The 19192-nt window shown below is 42.8% G+C and overlaps 1 protein-coding gene across 2 annotated transcripts in view; it reads right to left on the bottom strand.

Moving 5' to 3' along the window:
• BTBD1 (BTB domain containing 1) overlaps nt 1–19192 on the bottom strand; it is a 216399-nt gene that overhangs the window by 186985 nt on the left and 10222 nt on the right. For both annotated transcript variants that reach the window (XM_086958235.1, XM_086958236.1), the window contains exon 2: nt 2210–2366. In XM_086958235.1, the coding sequence (XP_086814361.1) occupies nt 2210–2366 (157 nt within the window). The remainder of the gene's footprint in view (nt 1–2209; nt 2367–19192) is intronic.

The following is a 19192-nucleotide window of genomic DNA, read 5'->3' as shown; positions in this document are numbered from 1 at the left end:
GGGCTGTAAGCCCACTTTTATAGACATGCCCAGCGCACATACAGTATTGCCGGTTGAGCCAAGTGGACCAATTGAACGGCAGTATCTTACATCAATCGTGTAGGAGGAGAAATAGATCGAAACAACTTGCAGATCTAGCCAGGGAAATTTGGTATTTTTGTAGGGATCAGAAAATGTTCTTGAAAACAGAGTTTATCCCAGGTCATCACAACAAGAGCAGACTGGAACTCAAAGTTCAGGACACCAGCAACTAGAAGTGGAGTCCAGTGTATTTCAGGAAGATTCAGGATTTGTGGGGGACCCTTCAGGTAGCCCTATTTGCCAGCAGATTGACATTTCAGGTAGAACAGTATTACAGCTGTAGGAAAGATCCCAGGGAATTGGCAGTGGACGCTTTTGTGTAGACTTGTAATGAGAGAATTGCTATGAGTTCCCTCCATTTGCACTAATCCAGAGGGTGTTATTAAAGGTCCGAAGGGAACGATGGAGTTGCCAGAACGAAGCTGCATTTTAGAATTTGCAAGTTTGGCTCCCTGGAGTAATGGAACTAGCAGTAGAGGTTCCCAGTTTACTACTAGGTAGTCTAGGCCTTTTGGAAGGGTAGAAAGTAGAGGAGAATCCTTAGATGATAGAAGGAAATTGAAACCTTATTGTATGGAGGATTTCAGGAGGTCTGGTAGATAGTCTGTCCTTTCGGGTGAGGCAGAGTATGGGGAAAGTAGTGTAGTGGGTGCTTGAAGAGGAGTTTGGATCCATGAAGGCTCCTGCAGTAGAAGTGACAAATTACCTTGAGAAGTTGTTCAAATCAGGCTTATCCTATAGAACTGTTAACTATTACAAGGACATTCCTTGGTGAATAACTTTCCTGTTGACAGCGATCCTTTGATGCGCAGAGTGATGAAGGGGATAAGACTACCTAGGGCTCGTTAAGATTCCTTATGGAAGGCTAATTTTGTTTTTGACCTTTTTGTCTCCTATCCTGAAAAATACCTATCTTTCTTGGACACAAATCACGTAAGTTAGTGACTTTGCTCTGTCTAATCCCCTTTAGAAGAGTACCAGACGCTACAGCATTATAGGTATGCATTAGATTATATACCCCGGATGGGGTGCACTTTGAAATTTGGAAAAGGACTAAAACCATGCCTGAAAAACGTAAATCCATTTTTCAATGAACGCATTAAATTTGCGTGGTGGGGTGCATGAGAGTTTATGGAGAAGGAATGCTGGAATGTAGACTAGATAGTGAGGATCCGTTGTTATATTCCTACGTAAAACCCCTATAAAGTAGTTTTAACAATTAATATTTCTCGCAGGGTAAGGGCAGTGATGTCCGAGGCAGGAATTGATTTGTCCAGATTCAGGGCACACTCTTCTAGGGGCGTGATGGCTAGTAAGGTGTTTTGGGAAGGAGGTACTTTTGCAGACATTCTTAAAGTGGCAGACTGGTCAAGAGCTAGCACTTTTGTAAACTTTTATCTTAAATCAGTGGAGCATGAGAATAGTCTGGTGCTGGGGAGCTGGAAACATTCATCATAATAGCCTCCGGTCTTGTAATGTAATGCCGATACTCCAATAAGCTAACAGAGAGAATCTGGATTTCATTAAAGACAACAGAGGCTAACACTATCCCACCCGCCACTCCCAATTTGTTTGGTTGGAATAGTCTCAGGTTTATTGTAACTGGATCATTAATGTGTTATTATTTTACAGAGGAAGTGTTTTCCTTCATTGAGAATGTTTTAAGGTACCACTTGGTTTCTTCTGTCTTTCAGATACATTTCTTAATGCAATGAGCTGTCAGTCAAGCCAAAGAGCATCTTTTGTTTTCGTCACAGCCTAAAAAAAAGACTATGCTTCGAGACATGGAGTTATATATTGTTTTGAAAGTTCTGAAACCGGAATTATTTGTTTACGGTGTATTTTATGTAAAGTACTGCATGTTGAGGCAGCAATAAAAGCATAATGGTAGTCTCCGTTGTCTTTCATGAAATCAAGATTCTTTCTCTCTGTATGCCAATTGGTGAATTGCCATTCTCTCCATTTTAAGCTGAGCTAGTTAAAAATGTTTTGGTCACTTAAAATATGTATTATAGCAAACATGTTCACAAACATTATAGTTAAAATAAAAACATAAAACTCAGGAGTGGTTTCTTCCTTTTTACTCTGCCACAAACCTTTACACTATTAAAGTATTTTTCTTTTTCACCTGAGTAAGAAGCATGAAGGCATTATCAGCTCGAAGATGTTTTGTCAGAAACTCCACACAATGTGCTTCTAGAGCCGGAACTGCATATTTTTTAGCAGTGTAAAGAGTTGTCATCACCGTCTCAGGACCAATCTGTACTTCATCAGAATAAAGAAACCTAAAAAGCAGTCATATACAAATAGTTAATTTTTTAATGGCGTGTAGGTCAGTGTGCCAAAAGATGTGATGAAACTGTACGTTTATTCACATTTGAGAATTTGGAAGCAAAACAATAGAGAGAAACATAATATACCTAGCAATGTCTCCCCCGTAGCCCTCTGTGTTGATTTTTCTTTGTCTTTTTTTGAGAATTAGAAATGAACCATTGTTTTTACAGATACTAATAGATAATTCCATGCAATTACAAACGTTTCTATTAAAAATTTAGAGTACGTCTTCTTCTGAAGTTTGTGCATACAGGGTCATACTATGGTATCTAAACAGAAGTAAAACAAATAAAAGTACCTAAACGCATCCATTTGCGTGCATCCAAAGATTGTAGCTCAAGCATACCTTCGGACATCAGAAGTTTGCTCTTCAAATCAGAACACGCATTTGCAATGTAATAGGTCTCGCATTCACACGAGTTTAAGTTGTTAGCATTGTAAAGGACAATGCCTTTTATTTAGGTTTTGGGTTTTAAAACTTAAATAAAAGGCATGGACAATAACAATATTAATAGCTCAAACTTGCGTGAATGCGAGAACTATTGCATTGCAAATACTTGTTGTACACGGCTGGCTGAGTCCTAATGTTGTCTGAACACATACATGTTTTACTATTAATTTAATAATACATATTTTCAGCCTAGATCACTCGAACATAGCAAAACACATCACAAGATGAGGCGCAAAACCATGTTGTACTTACAATTTCCAGAATCATGAATATTCCAGCCGCACAATTGACAAACCTAACATTGAAGGAGTTGAATTTCCAGGAGGGGACTTTAGAGCTGGACCCACCCGGTGTGCTGGTTTTTGAGGGGAACTCAGCCCTGACTTAAGGACTGCTGTATTTAGGGGTTTCAAGTAAAGCGGAGTACCTCAATGCATGAAGCAAAGCTCCCTGTTTGTTTCCCAATATTCCCTCTGACATCGCCCTGATGAACTTTGCACCAGGACACTCTTGTGTGCTATGCGCTTTCCGTACTGCCTTCAAGGATGCTGGCACGAGAAGCCTAGCAGACATCTGAGAACAACACTACTTTAATGTCGGAAGCAGCCGCAGAGCAGCCAGCAGTGCATGCACACGCCTTTCTTCAGAACAGACTTCCAGGCGCTGGCTTTGGTCAAGTTCCTCCCTCTTAAGAGTGGCCATTAAACAACCTGGTAGGGCTTGAGTGAGCACAGCCTAAGTACATATCGGCAGAGAATGCAGGAACACACAGTTGCCGCAGAAATGGCTGAGTGGTGTGTGGTGAATTTTGAAGTAGCGCCTTGAGCACTGGTGGTCTCAGGTCAGACGCTTGCAGTCAATCTAATTTCGAAGGTGGAGTGGTGCATGTGCTTTTCAATATGTATAGCTTACGATTGAGTCGGAGCTTAACTGCCATGCAGCCGTTTAAGAACAATGTTGGCTTGTGTTCTCGATTTATCATGGAACTTCTTTTTTCGTGAGAATGTGAGCGAGTCTCTCGGAGTCAGCTATTTGTGGCTGCACTTTTGTGATGGAGAGGGACTGACCCCTACTAAACCGTAAAATCACTGTGGAGGAGAAGAGGGAAAGCATTAAATTCGGCCAACCTACGTGATAATTCGAACACACAAGCCAACATTGTTCTTAAACGGGTGCATGTCGTGATTAAAACAAACAATGCGTGCAGTTTTCAACTAATGAAATACATAAAAAATGCAAATTGTAATGAAATTAACAAGGGGGATACGGAGGAACGCTTGGGGCTGAAGCGCAAACTGTTCCACGTTCTCCTCAGCACCACCCACAAGCTTCAGCAGACCCAGGAGAACAACGCGAAACTGGGCGAGAAGTCACAGGAAATGCACATGCAGAGTGAGAGAAAACAAATAAAATCCCCTTAGGAACAAGCCCGCAAGTGGTTGGTGCGTGCGTGCTCTTTTTAGAAGTACATACTCGTGCTTTGGCGCGCCCCTGCGTGCTCCTGCAAGGTGTATGCGGCCACAAGCACGAGTATGTGCTTCTAAAAAGAGCTGCACGGCGGCTAAAGGTCTCATGTGCAGTGCAGGCGTGCTGCATAGGCGAAACCTAAAAATGCACCTCTATTGTCTTTACCAGTGATAGTCTGGTGTTGAGGAACTCAAGTTATCAAGACAAAAAATGCCACCATCACAACAGGGGTGAACTATCAAAAATCGCAGATCAACGTACACAACTTTTTATTTACATTTTTACCATATTGAAAGAAAATGTTAGCTCTAACGTTTTTAAAAAGAGGTCCCACAAAAACAGCAAATTAAATTACTTTGAGAAAAAGAAAACAAATGAACAAGCCAAGCGAGGCAAGTAATCATTCAACTAAAATGCATGAACACATAAGTACACAAACCTTAAACCACCACTAGAAACTGCATATTATTTTACATCAATCTTGATACTATTAAACAAGCACTGACAAAGCAAATGTATTTTGCATTTGTATAGTGAATATTTTCATGGTCGCACACAAAAGTTATATAGGCAAAGTGGCGAAGAAAAAAGTAGGCAGTAAAAACGGGGCAGAGTGGAGTAATTGAACTGCAGTACCACAGAGATAAGAAAGATTATCAGATGAAGAAATTAGTGGAGGAGAAGAGGGGTGAGATAAGCTTTGTTAAAAAGGTGGGTACAGAAGTATGAAGTGAGTGTAGGAATAGATGTTACTGTAATTGAACACAGAAACAACTCTCTCCTGTTGTTTTGGGGTCTTTAAGGCCCAACCTCCTACTTGAGGAAGGCTATGTCTCATCAATTCATCTAATGTTCAAGTTGTAAGTATGGGAGCTGCGTATTTTTCTATGTAGACAGGTCTGATCCCCTGCAGCATTTCCCATTTGATGAAGGAACAAATAACAGCACTGTTTCAAGTCAGGGAGAATATTCCCATCTATCACCTGATTGCCTAGCATCGAGAAATTCCAGTTGTGTCCATCCTTAGCTTAGTCTTTTGCTAAAGTTAAGTAGGACTCAAGATACTAAACACCAAAAAGGGCTTGTTATTTTGCGGCCCAAGTAGATTAACAAGGGGGCATAATAGCAATCGTTTGCAGAACAAAGGTTGAAATTACACAAGATTGAGAGTACGTTTAAGTTGGGGAACAGCACATTATAAAGGTCGGCTTCTTTTAAACATGTGGAAAATTGCAAGACAGACCTTTTAATGTCTTGTGCCTTCGTGCTTAATTGCCAATATCACTTAGGGATCAACGACACTCAATTTCAAGTTCACCCTTTCAGGTGTCAGGTTCAACCTAGGACTAAATACATCAGCATCATGAGGGCATCCCAGAGCTCGGTCCACTTCATCCGATGCAGTTAGCGCCAGGTGAGTGAAAACATGATCTGTGTGTAAAGCCTCTCCTCATCTCTTACGCTGTCAGCATTAAGAAAACCATTCAAGCTAACAGCCTCGAACAGTCAAGGCTTCGATAAACTAAGATGTAACGTCATAGCAGTCTGGTATCAAACCAACACTTCCATTAGAAAAACTGGCATTTTATTTATTTAGCGTTGCTGGCAAGTGATGAACCCACAGTTGCTGTCTCTAAGCGCTGGGAAGAGTCAATGTTTTAACACACGTGAGGCAAAATCAACACATGAAATAATTAACTCAGCAATAGGAGCCTAATAAGGTGTCAAAATGATAGAAAAATCCCGAAGCAAGGGCTATATGTGTTCTTTTTCTCTAAATGTTCTGCACCAAAATATTTCAAGTACCCAGGCATGCCACTTGTATTGCTCCGCGGTACTTTTGGAAGCTGGGCATCATATGTGGTTCTGGAATGTCGTTGACTGGAGTTCTTGTGGTCTGTTGACAGAGTATTGTGTTCCTTACTGTTTAAAGGTGAGTGATATTGGGAGGAGCCTGCAGAAATTGCAACGAGCTGGTGTACTCTTTAGTTACAGACCATAGAGGTTAGTAGCCTGCTAGATTATGCTAACAGCTGACAGGCAATTCTGCCTCTGGCTACGAGAACATAAAGGCGCCTGAACAAAAGATTAAAATATACACAATCTCTTACTATAACGTACTATAAAACGCCACATTTATCGTAATCCATTTATTGTAGCTGTATGCGCAAATAATGCGAGTAATAAACAAAAAACAGATTTCACAGTGTCTTACGCTCTTCCCAGGCTCAGGTTTGCTGCAATCCGAGGCATATATATATAAAAAAAAAAAGCACAAAATCGAACCCAGTGGTGCGCGCGCACCACAGGGGAGCACGGCAGCAAAGCAAACGCAGGTTAATTATAAACACATGTTTATAATTAAAACCAGATGCCACTGCTGAGTGTAACAGACACCAATAGGCCATGGGCGGTTACATTACTAAAGGAAGCTGGGACATGCACACCCGCCTTTCACCAATTGTGTGCTGTCTTTTTTGAAAACACGCGCGCAAAAGCCAATTGCAGCCGACGAAAACAAAAGCACATGCACGAGCCTGTGGTCAGCTTTCAGAATCCCCGACATAAAGACTGGCAGAGCAGCGCATGCGCGCTGCTACAGGCTGGACCTAAAAAAGGACTTTATAGGGTTTAGATTTAAAGATACAGATCAGCATTTAATAACAGCGGGATCACAATCCCTATGCCAGTGCAATTTTCAAAAAAAGGTTCCAGGTCTCCCAATCAACTCCAGGTCAATATCTAAACGCTGTGGTAAAAGTATATAGGAAACGCTGACAAGTCACATTCAGAACAATCTGAATGTGACTTGTCAACTTTTCTGCTTGAAAAGAAGACTTTTCAATGATAGGTCATTCTGGGGAAACATTCTAGACCGCTTATAAAAAAAAATTCCCACAGAAATATGGTAAGTTGAAGAAAGGTTATAAGGATCTGTTGAATTAAGAGTGGCTTTTGACTTTGCCAACAGGCCACTTTTATTCAACTCACTTTGTAATGCCGGAAATAGTAAGCATGTGGTTTGGTTGCTAGCAGTTATTCATGAAGATAGCAATGGTTGGCTAGTTGCTCATTTTTTTAGTTATTCGTTCGTGTGTGTGGGCTTTCTTTCTTGTTTTTGTCCCACTCCTGCAGCAGGAATGCATTACTGTGTCCTAGCCCTGTTTGTTTTCTTAGGCATAACCTTTTTTTTAAAGCATTTTAAGATACCGCATGCGTTTACCAGCTGTCTTCCTAGTGTGATTCTCTTCCCGCTCCAAGCTACTCCCTCTCTCCCCAGTGAGCCCCCAACCCGCTGTGATGCGCTTGCCCTTGTGCGTCCTCCTGCCCATCTTGCTCTTCTCACGTATTCCACATTGCTCTTGCTCTTATCCGTTTGATTCCCCCTCCCTTCTTGTTGATTCTCTCAACTGAACCCCCATTATAATCAGCACCCACCTGGACCCGGTGTTGCTTCCCCCACCCACTTTGTCCCCATGTTGTTTCCATACCCTTGTCAGAGTTACTTCCCCCTATCTTTCCAAACAAATGCATTATTGTGTTTTTTTTAGGTCTCGCCTTAGCCAGCGCATGCGCTGCACTAGCAAGACGTTTAGTTAGCGGGCTTTTAAAAGTCCTACCACAGCTTTTTGTGTGGCAATCTGCGTGCGGTACAGGCACGAGCAGAGGCGCCATCTGGCTTTCCTCTCTCGTTATGGGCACGCACGCACGCACGACTCGTGTGCTTGTTTTTTTTCCACTTTCGCGACCGCTACTGAGACACTGACGTCCCTCCCCTCGTTAGTTATTGCAGCAATGGCGACATTTTAAGATTCGCAGGTTTCCACAATTCTCCTTCCAGTCTTCTGCACCTTTCCCGACATGGCTCAATCGACCCCCGGAAGAAATGTTAACAGCAACAGAAAATGATTTTCAACAGGCCATCATGCCGTTTACTCTCCAGATATAAAATGCCACTTTCTGGTCAGACATCTGATCAAGGGCCACCCAGCTGCAGTCGAGGCATGTGGGGGTGTTCAGAAAGCGGGAGACAGGCTCTCGGGCCACCTGCTGTGCCAATAATGAAGCTGCGTCACATGACCAGGGAGCTGGGACTTTCATCTGCGCCATCGCTGAAGTGACACCTGTCACGTGACCTGGCTGAGGTGCCTTTTATGTGCACTCCCCTCCGACGAGGCTCCCTCCTGCACTCTCACGCAGTTATCGGATATCAAATTAACAAGGCGGAATGGTGCCCGCACGCGGAGGGAAGGCGTGCGCTCACCTTCAATCATTATCTTTGTCTTCTATTTTAGGGATCATTAGACTCTGCCTAGGATTTATATTTTACTGCCATTTTTTAATCTGCATTACGTGACAGCTTCAGCGAATCCTGCCTTCTTATGCCACAGCCCCTTACAGTCTGACACTTGTGGTTTCACTTTTAACATTTTAAATAACTTTTCATAAATCCCAGCTTGCCAAATGATGTAGGACGAAGGACTGGCTAAAAGTGACATGCTTGCCACAGAAAGACTTGCCTCGATCATTAGAATGTTACCCTACTGTCCATATCCTTAATTATTACATTACTCCAACCACATCTCTTGACTCACAGCTCCCAAGTTACCCAGATCCACGTGTAAAACATCCAGTCCAGTTTTTTTATGCATTCTGGGTTCTATAGTCAATGCAACCCATCATTGCACCTAGATGACTAGCCCAAGAACTCAAAGAAAACCTCTTTAGTAGATATACTACTCTTGCATGGAACTGGGAAATTTGAAGGCTATTATGAGACCGGCAACCTGCTATCTGGAAGAAAGAAAGCTCATGCCCCTCCTCTTTGAGGTTGCTCAAAAAGTACAAACTTTATCACAACTCCCTCGGGTTTTCTTATCGAGGCGGGGCAAATGCCACATGGGTTGTGACTTGCAGAATTCAGTACAAGTTTCCTGCTGGCAAGGACAAACCTGACATCTGTACTTGGGCCTGGACTGTGTTACTACCAGTGGAATATTGCTCAAATGGCAGTGGAGGATTCAACAATGAATTTGTGAATCGTGCCTTGCTCCTGGTGAGGGTGCGATCTCGTAGACCTTTCCCAGACTCACTGGTCAGTAGATGAGAGAGCCTTTCCTCCTGGGAAGATGCACAGCCAAAGGCGGTAGGTGTGCCTGCCAAGGGGCTTGTAGGTGTAGAGCCTGGTTGCGTGCCTTGTGACAAAACAGTAACAAAGGCCACCCAAGCAGAGGACACCAAGGTTGCCTAGAGCAAGGGTCACCCAAAGAGAGGCTTCTGGAAGGCCTCTTGGAACCCGGCAAGCTGCGCATGTGCATACCGTCCAAACCCACGGTCAGTCAGTGCTGGTGAACATCTACTAGACATTAGGTGGACAATCAGGGCCTGGAAGGCTCAAGGCTGTATTTGGCCTCTCACTCCCTACCTCTTCAAAAACGTCTATGTCACAGCACAAGGGCTGTGCTCCACAAACCTTCGAACCCCCAAGCCAGCCAGTTTCAATTCCGGTCCCATGAATTATTTACTTCTCTCCACTTGCACACGCTACAGTAAATTTAGAATCAAATCATTTGTTCCCACTTTTAAATTCCTACTCGAGGCCTCCATTCTATGCACTCCCGCTCACTTGATGCCTTTTAATTCTCCTCCCTGTTTCAGTTAACAGTGATGTCTGTATATGTGATCACGCGTCCCCTGAAGCTTAACAGAATCTTGAAGGCCTCCTGCAATGCTTTTACTAAAGGGCTGCCTGCTGTTAGTATGGTAGCACGCTGTCTTGGCCCTTTGGGATCCTCACTCTTTGTACTCAATGGAGTGAAGAGTTATTTGTAGGAGAAAACTCCAATAGGTTCTATGACACTTTATCAAGGTCGATAATATCGAACCATAATATCATCTCATCCACTGTGTCGACTACCACTGCTTCTCAATGCAGGTATATACTTACTCTTTTTACCTCCACCTATACTTAACCTTGAAAGATTAAGTATGTAAATACTATTCTTATCACCTGTTCTTAATGTGGGAAGTACGTATGTAAATTACTTTTCTTACCATCACCTATGAACACCTTGCTATGTAACGGTTAGTTCAATGTACTATACGCAATATTATTAACATGCAATATAACGTAATGGGAGGGGGGGGGGGGGGGGGGACATGCCTTTCAGCCTCCTCAGCTGTCAGAAAATGATGGGGAACTTGCTCTGTTGAGCTCTCAGTTTCTTCCAGACAAGTGGGTATCCTACAACCTAAAGTCCATGAACATGTTTTGCATGCCCGATCAAACAGTGTGAAAGGAAAATGCGACCCACGTGGGAAACCCCAATGATTGTTTTGTTAGACCCTCGCCCACTATATCAGTGGAATGCTTCTTCATCAGATCTCATTCTGGTCCCTAACAACCAGGATGAGCCCAACTGTAAAGTAGGGACAACATTTTTTATAATTTTCCCTTTTGGGGTCTTTCAAAAGGTAAAATACCTCGAGTCAACCGGGTATCCCTTTTAATAAGGAGTGTTCTGTGTTCATGGTATGACTAAAAAGAACATTGAGTGGATGTTTGTTGGGGTATAATGACCTTGCTCTCTCTTTTCAGTCGACATGTTTCAGTCCTTATTTATAAGCCCATAGGGTCCAGGGATTTGGTCAGGGCTGCAAGTGATGCCCCAGGATCTCATGTTGTTCAAGTAAGTCTGTCCTCCTATCTACTTCAGTTGTTACAAACAATATAGAACAACTCATATAATGCATACATAGGGTCTGCTCACCCTCCATTGCAACCTCCTCTGTGTTCCCTGTTTTGAGATCACTCTGTGTGATATAAAAGGGGTATGTAATAGCGCCCCAGTATCTTTTTGTCTGCCCACAAGAGCGGCTGTCCGAAACAGGGGAAATTGTGTCGTGTTCACTGCTCAACCATACTCTTAGGGCGATATAATGGTTACTCTGTTTGATAATATTATTGCCAAAATTATCTGCGTCTAAATGTCGTGAACAGCTTAGTATCATCTAGGACAGTCAAATAAATTATTGCATAAGCTCATAATAATAATAATGAAGCTTAGTATAAAGAGTGGTTCAACAACACCTTTAGTAGTGGTTCAATGTTTAGCAGTGACCCAGCCTTTAACCAGCATTCACAATGATGCTGTCACATCCGGACACCAGAATATGTGCTAAATGTACAGTTGAATAAAACTACTTTGGGTTTAAAGAAAACTACATTTACTATTAACCAAATATTATACAGGTAAGGTGTTTTTCTTTTTTAAATAATAGTGTTTTGCAATTTCTACATTTTAAACGTGGGTGCTATAGTGCTATGTAACAGCAGCCACTTGATGCATGTCGTTAACTATTATATACTCAGGGAAAATCCTTTCTCTTGTTATCTTCCCATCAGTGAGTATTATCATGAGCTCTGCATCAATGGCTCAGAATTGCTTTGACTCTGTACCATCAACCAATCATTTTAAACACAAATCGACAACTTCGTACAATGCCATGCTCCAACTGAAATGTGACTTACTGACAGTGCTTAATTTGTAAACAAATAAGTGCTAGGGCCCTTGTCAGGAGGCCACTGCAGCTTGCACCACCCATTGCCCCTACCAGCGCTGCCTGTGACAGTACCAACACAACTACTAATCATCATAAAAGTGTAACATTGTAAACCATTCCAGGCCCCAAAAAGTATAAGAATGGTTTGGGTGGGCGGTATTAGTCATTTTTATGTATATTGAAATAATAAACAACTGTTGTTGTTCGGATCTCTAAATTAGACATCAGGCCCCACCCTGTGGCAGACGGTCACAAGTACCGGTGTTGACAATTAAGTGCTGGAGCGGAGAACATGAAACCACTGGCTCAAATTAAGCAGTGGAGTTGCATTTAAAGCGCTAGGTGTTATCCACAACCTGGTGTTTCTGGTAGATTTGAAGCATAGCATATAAGCTAGCAAGAAGTGAAACATGTAGGAGTAAGTCTGAAATGGTGTGGCACAACATTGGTGGTGAACGGTGTGTGGTAGGAGGTTGACTGCCATGTAGCATGTATTCACATAATGTTCTATAAAATCTCTAATTATATGTTCTATGTCACGATTGGCATCACTGCAACGTCCGAAATTACATAAATGATAACAACTCTGCATGGCGGGGCCCAAGTTATTTAGGGCGTGAGTTATATTTACTTGAGATAAATGTAAGTGGTGAAATTCAGTGGTTTTCTTTGTTTTAAAATAGTATTATTTAACTGACATGTTCACCTATTTATAACGTCCCTTTAACCTTTGCATTGTTCAGTGAATTTTTAAGGTTTCTTTGAATGCCTAACTATAGCTGTCACTTTAACTTTTTTTTACTCAATGAATCCATGTACATACTTACCTTATACCCTTACCAAGCGTGTTAAAGGCATCTGTTTAGTAAAGGCATTGCATGACTGTGTGTTAAGGGCAGTTCCTTCTTGCAAGCCACTAAACTTACTGAACCAGCAGAGAGATGGAGGGTAGGCAGATAGCAGAGAAGAGAAAGACAGAGAGAGAGAAAGAGACATACTTGGCAAGCAGAGCATGAATAACTGATGAGAAATTAGAACAGGCAGTGGAGCATCATTAGAGACATTTAAAGCATGGGGAAAAAGGACAATTGCCCATGGCCCGTTCCTTCCAAGGAGCACAGATGACAACTTTCTCTCTATTCGGTTTCTTTGTCTAAACCTTCCTGCAAAGACCTCTACCCAGCATCATCTTAAGGAATTTTGGGCTCATGGGCATACATATTTCAGCAGGTTTGTGTAACTCAGTTGAAGTTTAACATATAATATTGTTTGGCATAGGGTGTTCATGAATTAGTAAATGGGTAATGAAATTCAAATTTTTACATAATGGGTCCCTAAAATATGTCTTGCCTGGTGCCCCAAAATCCTTAAGTAGACAAATAGTAACAAATAGAAGTAAGCAAGCCATTGAAAGTTCGAGCCAGACTTGAGTCTGAAGTCTGGCTCTGGGTGAGTTCTATGACCGGTTGAATTCTCAAGCCTATAACTAACCAAGCTGTACCCAGGTTGCGGCATTATGGATAAAGCTGCCCACTTTGGAACTGGGGAACCAGGTTTGAGTTTCAGCATCAGCTCAACAGCCTGTCATTCTGGGCAAATCACTTAATATACCCATGTCTAAAGAAACAAGCATTGGCATAGCCAATAGGTCTCGCCTTTGGGGCCTTATAAGTGTTTAACCATGCAACAGTTAATGTTGTTGCACCAAGGATATTGTGCTTCATAAATAAATACTTATAAGATCCCAAAAGCGAGACCTATTGGCTATGCCAATGCTTGTTTAATGTTTGAAGCAGAGTTGGATTGGCAAATAAAAAACTAAAAAACAAAGTAGCCGTGTCAATTTGCAGGCGGACCACACAGGCAGTGAGTGCACCAACAAAATCACACGTAAGTTTTGGGGAATTTTCTTTCTTATTTAACCATGCTGTACAGCATAGTGGATTGCTAAAATGTGCTGGCAAAGCCAATAGTTTTCAAAGGCTTAACCTATTGGCTTTGCTGATGCTGGTAAATGTATTTATGAATGACCTCTATGAGATTTTGGCAGTAGTTTAAATGGACGTTTCAATAGTTAGCTATACACTAGTTGCCACCCAACTCTTTGTAGGTTTTACAATATAAACTGGAAGCACAGACGATGCTTTGCATATACTGTTGGAAGCCATTTCATCAAAAGAAAAGGACTTCTGAAAGAAATTACTTGTCAATAATTCAAAAAAATGTAAAGTAATAGCCATGGGACCCAATATAATCCTAAGGTGCCTTTTTCAAATTGATAGCAGAGACTGGACTATTCTTTTTTGATACGCTGAACTGCTGTGTCAGGCTGTTGTAAATCCCAAATGTCAAAAATCAACTGACTTTGACCCTTACAGCAGTACAATTTGACCTTTGTTTGGTAGCGAACACTATTTGTTTATGATGCTAAGTCAGTTGCTGTTGCCAGCTACCGAGCTGAATTGTGAGATCATACTACCTTTATAAAAGTGGCTAGAGAATAGAATAGGTTTCTAAGACCCTGATTCCATTTCGGCCAGGGAACCCTGACAAAAATCAAAACATGCAGAATTTACAAGATGTATTCCAGCCCATTTGTAACCAGGCTAGAGTCTACTTGTACAGTAGAGAAAACAAGCATTTGCAATGCAATAGGTCTCGCATTAGGAAAGTTTGAGCTATTGGTCTTGTAAATGACAATTTTTTTATTTATGTGTTGGTTTTGAAAATAGCTAAATTAATAGCTTTGTCATTTACAATGTCAATAGTTCTAACTTTCGCAAATCTGACACCTATAACCTGGGGTTGCGCTGAGTGATGCTGTGGTGGTGCTGAGTGGTGCTGTGGTGGTGCTGAGTGGTGCTGTGGTGGTGCTGTGGTGGTAGAGAGTGGGCAGAACATGAGCAAAGAGCGACGCAAAGGGAAGGAACGTGAAGCAATGGAAGAATACAGTGGGGGAGGGGCAAGCAGAAGAAAAACTTCAAGAAGAAGAATATACAGGAGCAATCAGGGAACGGGAGGGCCGGAGAGCAGAAGGGGGTAGAGGTGCAGCGTGGCTTGAGTTGAAAGGCTATGAGTGCTAGACTATGTTTGACCTACCCATACATTCACCTATCCACTAAAACTTTTCGTCTGCACACTTAACTGGTGCGGTGTGCACTTCGAGCATGTTGCCAAGTACCTATATTTCGGTATTTCTAACACCGCATCTTCATATTTTGAAATTAACATTTGCAATTCACCCTGCTGAAAAAAATAAATAGAAGGATACTACGATAAACTGGAATTGATTATTTTATAATAAAAGCAAATAAAAGAACGAAAAAGGCCGAAACAGACAAAAAGGAGGAATGAAAGATAAACGCACAGAAAAATGAAAGATAAACAGATCGAGAAAACGAGAAAACAGAATTATTACGATAAATGGAGAGAGAAAGAGGGAGTTAAAGGTGATCAACAATGAGAGGCGAGTGAGATTTTGAGGGCCGTAATGAGACAAGAAGACAGAGAGATGAGGGAAACTGAAGAATGATAAGGAAGAATGAAATTACAGAATGTGCGGGAAATGAGATGAGTAAAAAATTTAAAAGAGATATACTTGCGATGGGGCAGTAACTCGCGCAGCTTTAAAAAATGCATTGCCTATAGGGGAAAAGTGATTATTTTCTGTACGCTAGAACTTTGTTTGGGCCAAAGTGAAATATTTATCGACATTGGAAGGCTGATACACAGAGTGGGCGCCCAAATGGACAAAAAGGAAGATGTAGGGGTGTGCAACTGTATGTGTAGCAGAAGGGGAGAATTAATGGAAGAAGTGAGAGAGTGGCACAAGCTGCCGTATTTTATAAATCCCCATAATTTTACCAACATTTGAAGGCTGAACAACCCAGTGGGCACACTTGTATATGAGCCTGTGCCTTGCACCGTACATATTTACATTCCAACTTGTGCTTGCAAGTGTAATGAAATCAAGAGACACTTGCATATGCACATAAGAAAAATTAAAGCTAGAAAAGAAGGGGCCGTAAAAAGCATAGCAGTGTCCAGTGAAACAAAGCTACGACAGATCTATATGTCGAGGGAAAGTGATCAGCGATATCCCAATAATTAAATCAAGATACACTGTACGTGTAGCATAAGGAAAGACAGAACGAAAGCGAAGTGAAAGAGTGGTACAAACTGCCGTATTTAATAAATCCCCATAATTTTAGTAACATTTGAAGGATGACCAACCCAGTCGGCATGCACATATACGAGTCTGTATCTTGCGCCTTACATCTTTACATTATAACTTGTTCTTGCAAGTGTGTTTATTGTTATACTAAGGTGTGTGGGGATGGGGCAATAACTGGCGCAGCTTTAAAAATTCAATGCCTATAGGGGTAAGATGTTGTTTTCCATGCGCTCGAATTTTCTTTGTGATAAAGTGAAGTATTTTCGCTGCACCACCAAAAGCTACACACACACCGGAGAAGAAAGCTCTGAGATATCGCCGCACAGATGCCAGTGTCCTTGTGCTCACCATGCAGTGGCACCAAAGCAATCTAAAAACAAGCGGACACTAAAACACTCATTGGAATGTCTTTTGTGCACCAGCGCAGTTAGTGCACTGGCAGCATGTGCCGAACCTTCCATTTAGAAGCGGCTTGCATTGAAAATGTAAACATTAGAAAATACGGTGTAAGACAGTCATGCTACAAGTAAAGTTATTGCAGCTTTGTTAGTACTAATCCTGCCTCCCGTATCGCAGCTCGACAGCTGTCAGCCATAAGTGAAGACAGAAGCGTAGCTATTGATAGCGCAGCAAGTACAGTTGCACCGGGATGAGAGATCAGAAGGGCCCTCTGCACCCACATATATCTGTGCTGCACTATTTAAACAGTGGGTGGATGCCCGTTGTATTTGCTTGCATAAGGGACCATAGCATCCTCGCTCTGCCACTGGCTGCAGAGGCGTCCCGCAGGGCCCACTGTGTGTGCAGGAGTTGCGGATGAGGGAGCCCTGGTTTGCGGCACCATTGTCGCAGAGCACACAGATTGATTCCGTGGAGTACCAAGAACTGAGGTACTTTCACCGAAGGAAAAGGCCATCGAAAATACTCTACACATGGAACTACACCCATTAAACACGCCAAGCAGTGATTAGGTGGAGTAAGAACGGAAATGAATAATGGTGACACTTGTAATTTATTAGCGCACAGAAACGGTAGCATGACGTGCTATCTAAAACAAAGTTGCACTATTATTGCGCAGTGCACCCGTCCCTTGCAACATGCCAAGGAGTGCTAGTGGAAGTCAAGCAGCCTTCGTTGGGACGTGGGCGGGGCCTGCAAAGAAACAGGAAGGAACTGCCGGGAGAACGTCCTGGAACACTGCACGCTGAATGCTGGATGCCGAGGGACAAGCGGAAAGAGCCCGGTAAATGGGGGCGGGAGGGGGGGGGGGGGGGGGGGGGAAAGGTGGGGGTTGGGTGTACGCGCATGTGTCTGTGTGTGTTTGAGTGTGCCTGTGCGTGTGTCTGTCTGTGTGCGCGTGTGTGTCTGTTTAAGGGGGGGTGCGTGTGTGTATGCAGTGTGTGCGTGAGTGTGGCTGTGTTTGCGGACCTCAGGGAATCTGAGGCAGGGGATGGGCACGGCGCCGGGCTGGGCGTGCGCGCCAACGAGGTGAAGTCGACGCTCGTGCCCGACCCCGGTCTCAGATTCCCAGGAGACGGGCGGCTATAGTTGTCGAGCTGGACTCCAGCATGCTTTGCATGCTTTCTCCAGCTCGACCTAAAAAAGAGACTAAACATATTGTCTTCGATGAAAAATCATACATCCTGAGTGATAAAACTACTATTGCTTTCAAGAGCCTCCCTCCGAACCCTACTCTTGTTTCTCAACATGCTGCTTACAAGGCCACATTGTTCCTTGCAACTCATCCCTCCAAGCCTCTTGCATGAGTTGCAGGAGGTTCACACCTGCAACCCACAAACCTAATGTTCAGACCAGCCAAAAATCACCTCCACAATGCCCATCAATACTACTCTCTGCAATCAGGCTCCTTGGGGTGGAGGACTTCAAGGGAGATCTGGCTACCATGTACTTCAATCACTACTCACTCAGAGTATTCCAGTAACAACCACATAAAGATAAATATCAACGCAAACCTAGAAGTGGCCATATAAAGAAGGCAATACAAACTGGCACTTGTTCATTCACCTACACAACCAAATCTTCTACAGTATTGGCAAACCCCAGGAATGCATACTCTACCTCTTACATCAAGATACACATCAAATCTCAAGGCAAACACATTTTACTGATGCTTCACCCAATCAGCAACACACATCCAAGGATCATAAAAACGACTGTTGTCCCAGCAACACTTAACCTACTACTACATCAGAAGTCATTGCGCCAGTAACGCTTTGCCTTGACATTGTCAATGAAAGCCACACGTGGTCTCTATGCAGGCGCAAAAAGCAGCCTGTAATCACATGCATCATCGCCAATCAACATTACAAATGAACCACCAAGTAAAGACCTCAGGCCCTCAAAGACGCTTCTAAATGTTTCAGATTAGGAATGATGCTTGGCTAACAAAGTACTGAACCCCATGGGAACAAACAGATGGCCAATTAATCTGTAGAAGAGCGCCTCCACATGGACTTACAAAGGGTAAATTCCACGCCAAGGACTTTCCAACTAAAGCGGACCAAATCACATACAAAACATTGTACAGGATATACCACAGAACACCAGACCCCTCACAACCTTCACTTCAAAAATGAATCGTACTTCATCACACCACTGGAAAGTACTCTACCCGAATAGCCAATACCATAATACACCTAACAAACTCTACCCAACATTGAGTCAAAAAACCAACCCAACATCAAACTATATTGCTTTCAAAACTAGATCTCGGAAAACAATGTATATACTCCTAAAATGTCACAACGTAACACACTTAAGATAACATATTCTCCAAAGCACACTATAGCTTACAACTCAGTCATCTGAGACACCCACAACTCCAATTTACCATTCAGAAGAACAGGAGATTTTGGCCAAATGAGAGCAAACAACCATTTATGAACCACAGGCTGAGTGAGCCTACATACATTGGCACGTGCAGCCTAAAGGTCACACGCAGACCTCTGCCGCCAAAGAGAAGGGGTGGGGGTGGGCACAGGGACACAAAGAGAAGGGGTGGGGGCGGGCACGCCGAGACAAGGAGGCACTGCAGCTGCTGCCCTACCAGCCGCTGCTCACTGCAAAACGCTGTGGGAGTGAACCTTTCAGAAGAGGTGGTA

Source organism: Lissotriton vulgaris, chromosome 2_1, assembly GCF_964263255.1.
Source record: "Lissotriton vulgaris chromosome 2_1, aLisVul1.2, whole genome shotgun sequence".
Lineage (NCBI taxonomy): Eukaryota > Metazoa > Chordata > Amphibia > Caudata > Salamandridae > Lissotriton > Lissotriton vulgaris.
Note: the sequence above shows the minus strand (reverse complement) of the source record. Positions and strands in the feature narration are given on the sequence as shown.